The sequence below is a fragment of the Ursus arctos genome, unplaced genomic scaffold (assembly GCF_023065955.2).
Source record: "Ursus arctos isolate Adak ecotype North America unplaced genomic scaffold, UrsArc2.0 scaffold_33, whole genome shotgun sequence".
Classification (NCBI taxonomy): domain Eukaryota; kingdom Metazoa; phylum Chordata; class Mammalia; order Carnivora; family Ursidae; genus Ursus; species Ursus arctos.
The window spans coordinates 28,053,342-28,068,718 of NW_026623019.1; the positions used below are offsets into that span (position 1 = coordinate 28,053,342).

Genomic DNA, 15,377 nt, shown 5'->3' on the forward strand with positions numbered 1-15,377 from the left:
GAAAGGCTTCTAATATCGTCTCACAAATTTAAGCAACATTTATTTTAAAATCTGAAAGAAGTATCATTCTGCCTGTATCATTCATCTTAACAAGGGAAATATAGAGAGTGCCCATATTTGTGACTCATGATTTTTAAAGCACATTACCATAACCCAAATCAGGAGGCATCTTAAAACGATGGCAAGTCCATAGTTAAATGGGCAGCATTTTCTCTTTCTTGGATGTACTTAAAATACTGGTTCATCTTTTAATCAACAGAACTTTACATGATATGAAATATATGATATGAAATGCAACTTTGCTCACTTTTCCAAAACGAAACACTCGCTGTGATATTCTTTGCATCCTTCTGTAACATAAGTCAGTGGTCCCAGTGTGCCTCAGAATTACCTAGAGAGCTCTGCACATACAAGGGCTCAGATTGATTGCTGACCTACACCTGAGGATTCAAAAATCCTAGAAATTTGACTTGGGCATTGTATTTATGAATAGTGTCTTCTGAATGAATCAATATGAAATAGTTATCTCCACCTAGTTTTGGAATCAATCCACAATATTATTAAAAATATTTATCATATAATACATACCAAAGAAGAAGAATGAAACAGACCATTCTTTTGGGGGGATCATAATCCAGGTGAGTTAAAGCCTACGTTATTTGTGTAGTTCAAACCAATGTTACTCACCTCTGCCCTGTAGTGTGAATACATAAACAGATGGACATGGCTATGTGTTCCAATAAACGTTTCTTTACCAAAAAAGCAGCAGGCAGGATTTGACCTAGGGATAGTTTCCTGAGCCTTATTCTAGACTCCACTGAGTCTGGTATGAAATCAGAGGGGCATATTAAGGTCTACTCTCTCTAATGTATACCTACTTCTCCTTATAACTCTTGACCGTTTTTGTCCTATAAATCTTGGTAATTTATTTGGTACACTAATATTTAAAACTTTTATATGTCCTTTAAAAACTCTTTTAGCTTTATCAAAATGTCCTTTTTCTTACCTGCTTTTGACATGAACTGATTCTTAAGTATTAGTTAGATAAATAAATACTGAGTTTTATGCCTTTGGCTTAACAATTCACGACTCTATTTCAAACTTTATATATTACTTTTTAGGGATATCTCTTTGATACAATCTGATAGCATGTTATCTTAATAGGTGAATTTAATTCATTTACATTAGTTGATATGGCAGGTATGTTTACTTTACTTATGTGGTGTGTTTGCATAGCTTTTGTGCAAAACATTTAACACAGCAGGCCTGAGGCTGTTACACTTAGATGGTGGGCTTGCAAGAAGATTAGCCCTTGGCTGGCATGTGAACTTAGATTTTGAGATGGTTCCCAAGAACCTAGTCTCTAGGTAGACAACATTTCACATGTGTTGGCACATTCATTGCTGGGGGTCTTGGAAGCTTGCACCTCATTTCCTCTGGACTTTGTCCCCTTTCTCTTTGCTGATTTTGCTTTGTACCAATCATTCCACATTATAAATCTTAGCTATGAGTATGACTATATGCTGAGTAACAAAGAATCAGTGAGCGTGGTATGTGGTAGTTGTCCTGGGGACTTGCTCTCTCTTTTTTTATTTGAAGTATAGTTGACACACAATATTATTGGCAACTCTATAGAGCTTTATAAGAAACTTTTCTAGTAACAGGTCTGTTATCTTTGCTTTATCAAACATATTTAACTTCTAATAATTAGGAAGGCTGCAGTTTGCTCCAGTCATCCTTTCCAATTACATTATGTAAGTCCTTAATCATTTATATATTTAGATGACCCTAGTAACTATTAAATAATGAAAAAATTATGGTTTCTTTCTCTTTTCTAATCTGATTCTCAATTTTAGTAGCTTTGTTATAATTTTTCTTAGTTTTTATCTTTTTACTGGTAAGAACATGGAATTCATTATTTAACTTTTCAGCTTCAAATGGAACACTTAGTTCTCACCTTTTAAAGATGAGGATATCAACACGCTTACAACCCACTCCTTGTGTTAGCTGGCCCCTTCCACATTTTATTAGATCTATTATTTTTATAATTTAAAATGTAAAGCCTCTAAAAGGACAGCGCTGAAAAACATTTTAAACGGCTTACTTCCAGCTGATAGCTTTGTTTTTGTTTTGTTTTTGTTTTTTTTTTAGCTGATCACTTTGGATCTAATTTTCTTGGATGCCTTCTGCCAGCATTCAATAACTCACCTGGGGAGCTCTTTCTTAGAAATTCTTTCTTTAATAACCATGGATCTTCTCCTTGTTCCAATGTGAAGATCAGTTCTGGTTTTGTAAAGCAGTACCCTGTAAATGGGAAATAATTTAGCACTTGAGTTAGCTCCATAAGTTACACTGTTGCTGAATGTGAAGGAAGGTATAGTTTCAAAAGTGGCACATTCAAGGTGCTCACTACAACTTTTCTGGGAGAGGAGTGATCACAAAAAAATATTTTCTAATATTTTTTATTTTATATTTTATTTTTTCTAATTTTTTATAAAGGATCAATCTTTTTAAACCCCTGAATCATAAGACTAAGTAATGTTAAATTCTAAAATGCTCAATGTCTGTGTTTTAAACAAGAGATTTCAGAAGGACTTTCCAAACTGGCCATAACAGAGTAAAAAGAACTGATTTACCTCTCCATATCACACATCTAAAAGAGTGTACAGACTATATAAAATGGTTTTTAGACTTCAGACACCAGGCAGCTCAGACAGGCATACCTGACAATAGGAAAACAAATGAGGTGAGTCCTACGATCATCACATGCTGATACAAAATGAACATAAACTTTTAAAAATTTAAAAATTTTAAAGAGAAAGGAAGAGTTTTATTTGAGTTCAAGTTAGGACAACTGCCAGGGATACACCATCTTCACAAGCAAGAGAGCGCTCCAGGGAAGGAACATTTAGTGTAGGGTTTATGTAAGTTCTTTACATAAAGAGTTACAAATCATCAAGATGAAAGACATTCCAGAAAGTTACAGACTTTATCTTACATTTTTATTATATGCAAGGCTGTATAACTTTAATCTTATGGGAACCAGGGAGGGTTCTTCTGTTTTGTTTTTCTTATCTTTATGTTTGGAATGCTCCTCCCCCCCCCCCTTTTTTTAATTGAAGCAGATGTACAGTGTGTGCTCAGGGCAGAAATAGAGACCATGCTTTGAGGTTTTGCCGATTCATTTTGGTCTTAGTAAATGTTAAAGTATAGCTTCTCTGGGAGCCCAGGACCACGGCCCACAAACATTAAAAATTGAAAATTTCCCTTATCACACAGCTTACTGCCAAGAAGAGATTAAACTACAGAACAAAAGAACCAAAAAAGCCTAGCTGACTCAGTAGGTTGAAATAACATAATTGAATTTTAAGGAAGCCATGACGACTAGAATTGTTAAAGATGAAATACTAGAGAAGATAAAGCTGTACTGATACAGAGTCTTAGAGATTTGCAGAAGAGGCTCTTAAGTACTAACTTGTGCAAGTATGTAAGAAAAATACTCAGGACGCCTGAGTGGCTCAGTCGGTTAAGCGTCTGCCTTTGGCTCAGGTCATGATCCCAGGGCCTGGGATGGAGTCCCATATCTGGGCTCCTTGCTCAGCAGGGAGCCTGCTTTCCCTCTACTTGCTGCTCCCCTGCCTGCAGGTCTCCCTGCCTACGCTTGCTCTCTCTCTGATAAATCGATCAATCTTAAAAAAAAAAAGAGAGAAAACAAAAGGAAAATACTCAAGGATGGGGAAAGACAAGTGAAAAAGAGTAGGCTGAAAAAATTATCAAAGCATACACAGACGCAGGAAGTTTCCATTGCCACCAGCCAGGGTAGAAAAATCTACTTCATGGCCAACTGGGAAGAAAACCAGAAAGATGTTTACTGCTTAACAGAGGAGCCAAATTAGTCCTAAAGCAAGCTCTGAATCTGACAATACAGTTTAAAGCAATCCTTGAAATAATCAAATTAATTCCAAGGAACTTAACTACATACCAGAAAAGGCCTCAAAAGATTTAAAATAATACAACAAAACTAGTAGCTAACAATATTTGTCAGAATTATCGGTACTCAATAAGATAAATGCACTTTTGATTCCCTTTATCAACTTCATCCTTCTCCTCACCCACCTCCCCTCTGGTAATCACTAGTTTGTTCTCTGCATTTAAGAGTTTGTTCTTTTTGTTTGCTCTTTTTTTGGTCTGTTCATTTGTTTTTTTTTCTTAAATTCCAATACGAGTGAAATCATATGGTATTTGTCTTTTTCTGATTGACTTATTTCACTTAACATTATACCCTAGCTCCATCCACGTAATTGCAAATGGCAAGATCTCATTCAATGAAGAGAAAATCTTAAGGAGGTAGAGAAAGGTATAATATGTATAGAGGAATAAAGAATGCCTGCTTCTTCTCAGAAATTATATAAGCCACAAGAAAATGAAGTGACAATTTTAAAGTACTGAAAGAAAAAAGTCAACCTATAGTTCTATAGTTAGCAAATACAGAATATTTTCAGACAAACAAAAGCTGAATTTATCACCAATTGGCATATATTACAGAAGAAGCTAAAAAAAATTTCTTCAGACAGGAGGAAAAATGCCATCAGGTGGAAATTTGGATTTAAGAAACACAGAGCACCACAACCTGGAAATTTGATATAAATATAAATTATACTTTTCTCATTTTTAGAAGTTTTAAAAAATGGTAAATTATCTTTAAAAATAACAGCAACAATATACTGTAAGTTTTATAACATACATGTCATATATATATACACACACATATATATGTGTGTGTATGTAAAATATATGATGACAACAGTACAAAAGATGGAAGATAAAAAATGGACAATCACAAAATTCTTGTAAATGTAGTAAAATAACAATTTGAAGGTAGATTGTGTTAAGTTAAAGACGTATGCTGTAAATGCTAAGGCAACCACATTTCCACAGAAGAGAGGCACAGCCAATAAACCACTTATATAGATGTAACAAAATCATTAAAAATACACAGTTAATTCAAAGAAAGCAGCAAAGTAGAAAAATGGGGAAAAAAACAGATTGCAAAAATAGTAAACAGCCACATATAGTTCATTTAAGATTAAACATAAATGGTCTGATCATTGCAATTGAAAAGCCAGAGACTGACAGATTGGATATAAAAGCCAGATCCAAATATATGATGTCTACAAGAAATCCACATTAAAGACACAGGTAGGTTGTAAGTAAAAAGAACAAAAAAGATACCAAGCAAACATAATAAAAAGAAAGTCTGAGTGACTAATAGTAATATCAAAGTAAAATTCAAAAGAAAGGAATATTATCTGGGATAAAGAGAAATACTGCACAATGATGGAAGGGAATAATTCATCAAGAGAACAAAACAATGCTAAATATTTTTTCATCTTATGAAACTACTTCAAAATATATAAAGCACATCCTGATAAAACTGAAAGAATAACCAAATCCACAATTACAGCTGGGCAGTAACGGCACTGTCTCAATAACTGATAAAACAAGTAGATGAAAAGTAAGTAAAGACAAAGCGAAACTGAACAATATTATCAACATGACCTAATTCCCATCTATAGAAGACTGATCCATGGTTAAAAAAATATGACCCAACTATATCCTGTCCACAATAAGTTTATTTCATAAATATTATTTAAATGGTTTTCCCTTATAAAAAGGTAAAGTTTTTCTCTTGTTGCTTTTAAGATCTTTTGTCATTAGCTTTCCATAAGCTTGAAAGTCACGGGGCGGGGGCACCTGGGTGGCTCAGTCAGTTAAACATCTGACTTGATTTCAGCTCAGGTCAGGATCTCAGAGTTGTGGGATCGAATTCCATGTTGGGATCCATGCTCAGAGTGGAGTCTGCTTGTCCCTCTCCTCCTGCCTCTCTCCCCTGTGCTCCCAACACTCTCTTCTTCTCTCTCAAATAAAATCTTAAAAAAAGAAAGAAAAAGTTCGGAGTTCATGGCAAGGATTCTTTAGGTTTTATTCTGTATGGAGTTTGCCCAGCTTCTTCAATGTAGGCTTATACCTTTTGCCAAATTTGGGAAATTTTCAGTCATTATTTCTTTAAATACTTTTCCACCTTTCCTTATGGGACTCCAAAGACAAAAATGTTAAGAGATTTTGTTGTAGATGCATAGTCCCCCGAGACTGTTCATTTTTATTATCTATTTTCTTTTCTTTTTTTATTATCTATTTTCTGTAACAATCGGCCCATTATTATTGTTCTATCATAAAGTTCGATGATTTTTTTTTCTCTGTCCTCTCCATTTTGCCGCTGTGCATGTGGAAACCACATTACATTAAGTTATCACGTCTCCTTAGACTCCTCTAGATTATGAATGACTTGCCTTGGTTTTGATAACCTTGACATTTAGAAGGCATTGCAGAAAGTCCTTTAGTACAGCCTACTTGTCTGATGTGTTTTGGGGATAAAAATGGAGTTTGTGTTCTGGGGATAAAGACTACAGAGGCAAACAGACTGCTATTCTTATCCCATCTTATGCTATCAACATGACATCATTTTCTTTTAATTTTTTATTTAAATTCTAGTTAGTTAACATACAGTGCAATATGGTTTCAGGAGTAGAATTCAGTGGTTCATCACTTACGTACAATACCCAGTGCTCATCATAACAAGTGCCCAGCTTAATACCCATCACCCATTTAGCTCATCCTCCACACACCTCCCTCCCTCTGCTCTCAGTTTGATCTCTATCACTGAGTCTCTTATAGTTTGCTTCCCTCGTCCCCCCATACGTTCATCTGTTTTCTCAAAATTCCACATGAGTGAAATCATATGTTATTTTGTCTTTCTCTGACTGACTTATTTCACCTAGCATAATGCACTTCAGCTCCATCCACATCACCGCAAATAGGAAGATTTCTTTTCTTTTATTTTAGTGCTGAGTAACATTCCAATGTACATATATCTCACACCTTCTTTATCCACTCATCAGTTGATAGACATCTGGACTCTCTCCATAGTTTGGTTACTGTTGGTAATGCTGCTATAAACATCAGGGTGCATGTACCCTGGTGAATCACTATTTTTTTATCCTTTGGGTAAATACATAGTAGTGCAATTGCTGAATGGTAGGTAGTTCCATTTTTAACTTAAAAAAAAAGCTTTTATTTATTTTGAGAGAGAGAGCATGAGAGAGAGGGGCAGGGGCAAAGGGAGAGAGAGAGAAGCAGATATCCTGCTAGGCAGGGATCCTGACATGGGGCTCAATCCCAGGGCTCTGAGATCATGACCTGAGCTGAAGGCAGAGGCTTAACCGAGTCACCCAGGTGCCCCTATTTTTAACTTTTTGAGGAACCGCCATACTGTTTTCCAGAGCGACTGCACCAGTTTGCATTCCCACTAACAGTGCAAGAGAGCTCCCCTTTCTCTGCATCCTCACCAACACCAGTTGTTTCTGGTGGTGTTAATTTCAGCCATTCTGACTGGTGTGAGGTGGCATCTCATCCTGGTTTTGATCTGTATTTCCCTGATGGTGAGTGATGTTGAGCATCTTTTCATGTGTCTGTTAGCCATATAGAAAACTGCCTATTCATCTCTTCTGTCCATTTCTTTTTTTTTTTTTAAGACTTTATTTATTTGACAGAGAGAGCGAGCGAGAGCACAAGCAGGGGAGCAGCAGAGGAGCAGGCTCCCGATCCCAGGACCTGGGGATCATGACCCCAGCTGAAGGCAGACACTCAACCAACTGAACCACCCACGTGCCCTCTTCTGCCCATTTCTTAACTGGATTATTTGTTTTTTGGGTGCTAAATTTGATAAGCTCTTTATAGGCTTTGGATACCAACCCTTTATCAAATATGTTGTTTGCAAATATCTTCTCCCATTCTGTAGGCTGCCTTTTAGTTTGTTTCGTTTGCTGTGCAGAAGCTTTTTATCTTGATGAAATACCAATATTTCATTTTTGCTTTTGGTTCCCTTGGGTTTAGCAACATGTTCAGTAAGAAGTTGCTCCAGCTGAGGTCAAAGTGGTAGCTGCCTTGTGCTCTCCTCTAAGATTTTGATGGTTTCCTGTCTCACATTTAGGTCCTTCATCCATCTTGAATTTTTGAGTATGGTGTAAGAAAGTGGTCCAGGTTCATTCTTCTCCATCAACATGACTTATTAATAATAACCTGGATGACTTGGCTGAGGCAGTATATGCCAGGGCTCTCCACTGTAAAGTTACCCCTCCCCCATGCATATTGTACTCTTTAGAAGGAAGTCACTAGGCACAGCCTGCTAAAGGGATAGGGAATTATGTTCCACCTCCCTGAAGGTGGAGTAACCACATCATTTATTAGGAATTCTTCTGCTTGAAGATTTTTCTATTCTCTCTCATTTATTTACTTATTCAATCGCTTATTCATATCAGGATGGACTCATGGGTATTTTATACTTTGGGTTATACATTAAGTTATATTATTGCTTAAACTGTGGCTGTTTTGGCTACAGGGAGTTTTTTTTTTTTTTTTTGCTCCTCTGTTTGTTGATATACCCCCATCATTTGGCTTTTTGAGCATTTCCTTATGCTCCTCTGCACTTACCTTGTATGTTTCATGCCTCATCCTTAGAATCAGCCATTTCTCCAAGGAACTTTGGTTCCTTTTATTGGAGAATGGTATTAAAAACTACTAACACATCTATTTCAATCTCCAATTTCTGTATAATTTAGTTTTGGAAGATTATGTGTTTCTATGAATTTGTCCCTTTCATCAATTTGTTGGCATACAACTGTTCATAGTGTTCTCTTATAATTATTTTTATTTCTGTAAAATTGGTAGTACTGTCTCCATTTTCATTTCTAATTCTGTAATTTGAGTCCTTTTTTTTTTAAGATTTTATTTATTTATTTGATGGAAAGAGAGACAGCCAGCGAGAGAGGGAACACAAGCAGGGGGAGTGGGAGAGGAAGAAGCAGGCTCCCAGCAGAGGAGCCTGATGTGGGGCTCGATCCCAGGACCTGGGCTCACACCCTGAGCCGAAGGCAGACGCTTAACGGCTTAACTACTGAGCCACCCAGGCACCCAATCCTCTCTTTTTTTCTGAATCTAGCTGTGGCTTGGAATTCTGTTGATCTTTTCAAAGAGTCAATTTTGGTTTCATTGATTTTCTCTTCTGTTTTTCTATTCTTTATCATTTTCTGAATTTCTATTGTCTCATTCCTTCAGTTAGCTTTTAGTTTGCTCTCTTTTTCTGTAGCTCCTTAAGGTGTAAAGTGAGGTTCTACTGATGTGAGCTTTTTTTCTTTTAAAGATTTTATTTATTTATTTATTTATTTATTTATTTATTTGAGAGCATGCGAGAGCACGAGCAGGGGAAGGGGCATGGGAGAGGGAGAAGCAGTCTCCGCTGAGCAAGGAGCCCAATGCAGGGCTAGATCCCAGGATCCTGAGATGAAGGCAGATGCTTAACTGACAGAGCCACACAGGTGCCCCTCTTTCTTCCTAAGGTGTATGTTCACAGCTACAAATTTCCATCTTAGTGTTACTGTTACCACATCTTGTAAGTTTTCGTGTACTCTGTTTTCATGCTCATTCTGTCAAGGTATTTTCTTATTTCCCTTGTGATTTTTTTCTTTGACTCATTGGTTGTTTAAGGTACGATGTTTATTTTCCATTTACTCATGACATTCATTTTCCTTCTGTTATTGATTCTTTAGTTTCATTGTGATTGGAACAGATACTGCATATGATTTCAATCTTCTAAAATGTATTAAGATTTGTTTTAGTCTAATCTGGAGAATGAACCATGTGCATATGAAAAACATGTAGTGTACTATAGTTCACTGGAGTCTTTTATATATCTGTTAGGTTCAGTTGGCTTATGGTGTTGTTCAAGGCCCTTTTTTCCTTGGTTGTTCAATCCATTATTGGAAACGGAGTATTATTGCCATGTAACTGTGTGTTTCTCCCTTCAATTATATAATCTGGGGCTCTGATGTTAGGTGCATATATGTTCTCAGCTGTTATGCCTTCTTGGTGAATTGACACTTTTAGCAATATCTAATGTTCTTTTTCATCTCTTTTAACAGTTTCTTACTTAAAGTCTATTTTGTGTCCTATTAGTATGAACTCACCTCTTTTGGTGACTATTTGCATAGTATATCTTTTTCCGTATTTTATTTTCAATTTATTTATATCTTTAGCTCTAAACTGTCTCTTGTAGAGAGCACAGTTTGATCATTTGTAAAAAAAATTCATTCTGCCAATCTCTTACTTGTTTTTCATCTAAATACAGGTTGATGCCCATGTCCTATAGGATTTTGATGGATTCCTGTTTTGCATTTAGGTCTTTCATCCACTTTGAATTTATTTTTGTGTATGGTGTAAGAAAGTGGTCCGTTTCATTCTGCATGTATTTGTCCAGTTTTCCCAATACCATTTGTTGAAAAGACTCTTTTTCCCACTGGATATTCTTGCCTCCATTGTTGAACATTAACATTGTTTGACCACATAGTTACAGACTCATTTCTGGGTTCTCTGTTCTGTTCTATTGATCTATGTGTCTATTTTTTTTCTGCCTGTACCATACTGTTTTGATTACTACAGCTCTGTGTAATATAACATGAAATCCAGAATTGGATCTGTAAGGTACCCATTAGTTAAGTACACACTAATGTGGTATATCACATTAATTGATTTGTGGATGTTGAACCAATCTTGTAGCCCAGGCATAAATCCCACTTGGGCTTGGTGAATAATCCTACCGTTGGATCCCATTGGCTGGTATCTTGTGGAGAATTTTGGCATCCATGTTCATCAGGGATATTGGTCTATAATTCTTTTAGTGAGCTCTTTGGTTTGGGGATCAGGGTAATGCTGGCCTCATAGAATGAGTTTGGAAGTTTTCCTTTCATTTCTATTTTTTGGAACAGTTTCAGAAGAATAGGTATTAATTCTTCTTTAAAGGTTTGGCAGAATTCCCTGGGAAGCCATCTGGCTCTGGACACGTTTGTTGGGAGATTTTTGATTACTGCTTTAATTTCCTTGCTGGTTATGTGTCTGTTCAGGTTTTCTATTTCTTCCTGTTTCGGTTTTGGTAGTTTATAGATTTCTGGGAAACATTTCTTCCAGATTGCCTAATTTGTTGGCATATAATTGCTCGTAATATTCTCCTATAATCATATTTCTCTGGTGTTGGTTGTGATCTCTCCTCTTTCATTCATGATTTCATCTATTTGGGTTCTCTCTTTTTTCTTTTTGATAAATCTGGCTAGGGGTTTATCACTTTTTATTAATTCTTTCAAAGAACCAGCTCATTTCATTAATCTGTTCTGCTTGTTTTTTTTTTTTTTTTACTTCTGTATCATTGATATCTGCTCTAATCTTTATTATTTCCCTTCTCCTGCTGGATTTGGGCTTTATTTGCTGTTATTTTTCCAGCACCTTTAGGTGAAGATTAGGTCATGTATTTGAGACTTTTCTTGGTTTTTGAGGAAGGCCTGTATTTCTATATACTTCCCTCTTCAGACTGCCTTTGATACAACCCAGAGTTTGGACTATTGTGTTTTCATTTTCATTTGCTTTCATGTATTTTTTTAAATTCTCCTTTAATTTCCTGGTTGATCCATTCATTCTTTAGTAGGATGTTCTTTAACCTCCGTGTATTTGTGTTTTTTCCAAGTTTTTTCTTGTGGTTGACCTCAAGTTTCATAGCATTGTGGTCCAAAAATATGTATGGCATGCTCTGTCTTTTTGTACCAGTTGACTCCTGACTTGGCACCCAGTATGTGATCTATTCTGGAGAATGTTCCATGTGCACTGGAAAAGAATGTGTATTCTGTTGCTTTAGGATGAAATGCTCTGAATATATCTGTTAAGTCCCTCTGGTCCAGAATGTCATTCAAAGCCCTTGTTTCCCTGTTGATCTTCTGCTTAGATGATCTGTCCCTGGCTATGAGTGTACAGATTACATTATCATCAATGAGTTTGTTTAGTTTTGTTATTAATTGATTTATATGTTTGCTCCCATATTCTGGGCACAAATATTTACAATTGTTAGATCTTGTTCAATAGACTCCTTTATTATGATACAGCGTCCTTCTTCATCTCTTATTATAGTCTTTGGTTTAAAATCTAGTGTGTCTGATATAAGGATGGCTACTCCAGCATTGTTTCCATGTCTATTAGCATGATAAATGATTCTCCAAGCCCTCACTTTCAATCTGGAGGTGTCTTTCTGTCTAAAATGCTGTCTCTTGTAGACAGCATAATCAATGGGTCTTGTTTTTTCAATCCATTCTGACACCCCATGTCTCCTTTGTCTTTTGATTGGAGCATTTAGTCCATTTACATTCAGAGTAATTATTGAAAGATATGAATTTAGTGCCATTGGCATATAATTGCTTTCCTGTAGATTGTTTCTGTTCCTTTCTAGTCTTTGTTACTTTGGTCTCTCTGCTTAAAGAGTCCCCTTTAATATTTCTTGCAGGGCTGGTTTAGTGTTGATGAACTCCTTTAGTTTTTGTTTGTGGAAACTCTTTCTCTCTCCTTCTAGTCGTGATGACAGAACTTGCTGGATAAAGTACTCTTGGCTGCATACTTTCCCCATTTATCTGCTCAAAACTTTATTATTTCCTTCCTTCTGGGCTCAGGTCTTGTTTTTCTAGTTCCTTGAGACATAAAGTTGTTTATTTGATATTTTTTATTTTCTAACATAGGCATTATTGGATAAACTTCCCTCTTAGTACTGCTTTTGCTGCATCTTGTAACTTTCAGCATGTTGTGTTTTTACTTTTGCTTGATTCAAGATAGTTTTTATATTCCTTTTTCATTTCTTTTCTGACCCAATGTTTATTCAACTCTGTGTTGTTTAGTTTCCACATTTTGTGAACTTCTCCTATTTTCTTGATGTTGTTGATTTATAGTTCAGAATGATTTCCGTCTTCTAAAATTTGTTAAGATTTGGTTTGCTACCCAACGTGATTTATCCTGGAGAATAATGTGTGTGCTTGAGAAAATTATGTTTGCTTCTGATGGATGGAAGGTTCTATGTCTGTTATATCCAACTGGTCTACCGTGTTATTTAAATCAGCTGTTTATTAATTTTTATGTCTAAATTTTCTTTCCATTATTTTAAGTTATTATTGAAGTCACCTACTTTTTATTGCTGTTAGCTTCTCTGTTTAGATCTATTTAGGTATAGCTCAGAGATACTGCAAATTCAGCTCTAGGCCATCACAACAAAATGAATACTGCATTAAAGCAAGACAAATCAATGTTTGGAGGGTTTCACAATGCATATCAGTTATGCTTACACTATACTGTAGTCTATTAAGTGTGAAATAGCAGTATGCTAAAAAAATACAATGTACATGCTTACTTATAAAAGAACTTAGCAGCTAAAAATTTCTAACCATCACCTGAGCTTTCAGGAAGTTGTAATCACTGATAACAGATTACCTTTAACAAATACTATAATAATGAAAAAGTTTTAAATCTTTTTATTCCTGTATAGTTAATACAATGTTATATTAGTTTCAGGAGTACAATTTAATGATTCATCAATCTGTCCATTGCTCAATGCTCATCAAGACGAGTGTACTCTTAATCCCCTTCACCTATTTCACCCATACCCCCACCCACCACCCCTCTCCTAACCATCAGTTTGTTCTCTATAGCTGAGAGTCTGTTCTTTGGTTTGTCTCTTATTTTGTTGTTCATTTATTTTTTTTATTCAATTCTACATATTAGTGAAATCTGTATTTGTCCTTTTCTGACTTATTTCAATTAGCATTATACTCTAGTTTCATCTGTGTGTTGCAAATGGCAAGATTTCATTCTTTTTCACGGCCAAGTAGTATTCCACTGTATGTATTTACCACAACTTCTTCTATTTATGGACACTTAGGGTACTTCTATATCTTGGATTTTGTAAATAATGCTTCACTAAACATAGGGGTGCATGTATCCCTTTGAATTAGTGTTTTTGTATTTGGTGGGTAAATACCCAGTAGTTTGATTACTGGATCATAGGGTGGTTCTATTTTTAACTTTGTAAGGACCTTCCATACTATTTTCCACAGTGGTTGTACCAGTTTGCATTCCTACCAATAGCGCACAAGTATTTCTTTTTCTCCATATCCTTGCCAACACTTGTATCTTGTGCTTTGGATTTTAGCCATTCTGACATCTCATTGTGGTTTTGATTTACATTCCCCTGATGATCAATCATGTTGAGCATCTTTTCATGAGTCTCTTGGGCATCGGGATGTCTTCTTTGGAGAAATGTCTGTTCATGTCTTCTGTCCATTTTTTAATTCGATTATGTGTTTTTGGGTGCTGAGTTTTATAAGTTCTTTACAGATTTTGGAGACTAACCCTTTATCAGATCTATCTTTGCAAATACCTTCTCCCATTCAGTAGGTTGCCTTTTAGTTTTGACTGTTTCCTTTGCTCTGCAGAAACTTTTTATTTTGATGTAGTCCCAACAGTTTATTTCTGCTTTTGTTTCCCTTGTCTCAGGAGTCCTATCTGGAAAGATGTTGCTACGGCTGATGTCAAAGAAATTACTGCCTATGTTCTCTTCTAGGAATGTTATGGTTTCAGGTCTCACATTTAGGTCCTGAATCCATCTTGAGTATTATTGTGTATGGCAAAAGAAAGTGGTCCAGTTTCATTCCTTTGCACACTGCTGTCTAGTTTTCCCAGCACCATTTGTTGAAGAGACTGTCTTTTTCCCATTGCATGTTCTTGCCTTTGTTGAACATTAATTGACCATGTAGTTGTGGATTTCTGGGCCCAGTGTTCTCTTTTATTGATCTATGTGTCTATTTTTGTACCTGTACCATACTGTTTGATTACTACAGCACTGTGTAATATAACTTGAAATCTGGAATTGTGGTATCTCCAGTTTTGTTCTACTGAGTTCTCAACACTCCTTTGTCTATTTGGGGTCTTTTATGGTTCCATACAAACTTTAGGATCATTCTAGTTCTGTGAAAAATGCTAGGTGTTTTGGTTGGGATAACATTAAATCTGTAGATTGTTTTGGGTAGTATGTATATTTAAAATTTTTCCTTTCAATCTATGAACATGGACTATCTTTGCATTTGTTTGTGTCATATCAATTTCCTTCATAAATGTTTTATAGTTTTCATAGTACAGGTCTTTCACATCCATGGTTAAGTTTATTCCTAGGTATTTTATTCTTTTTGGTGCAATTGTAAATGGGATTTTTTTCTTAATTTCTCTTTCTGCTACTTCATTATTAGGGTATAGAAATGCAATGGATTTCTGTATATTGATTTAGTATCCTACCACTTTACTGTATTCATTTATCAGTTCTGATAGTTTTTTGGTGGAGTCTTTTGGGTTTTCTGTATATAGTCATGTAATCTGCAAATAGTGGAAGTTTTACTTCTTCCTTACCA

The 15,377-nt window shown here is 35.7% G+C and overlaps 1 protein-coding gene across 2 annotated transcripts in view; it reads right to left on the reverse strand.

Moving 5' to 3' along the window:
- ZNF782 (zinc finger protein 782) overlaps positions 1 to 15,377 on the reverse strand; it is a 54,448-nt gene that overhangs the window by 4,646 nt on the left and 34,425 nt on the right. For both annotated transcript variants that reach the window (XM_057305631.1, XM_057305630.1), the window contains one exon: positions 2,209 to 2,304. In XM_057305631.1, coding sequence (XP_057161614.1) covers positions 2,209 to 2,304 — 96 coding nt within the window. The remainder of the gene's footprint in view (positions 1 to 2,208; positions 2,305 to 15,377) is intronic.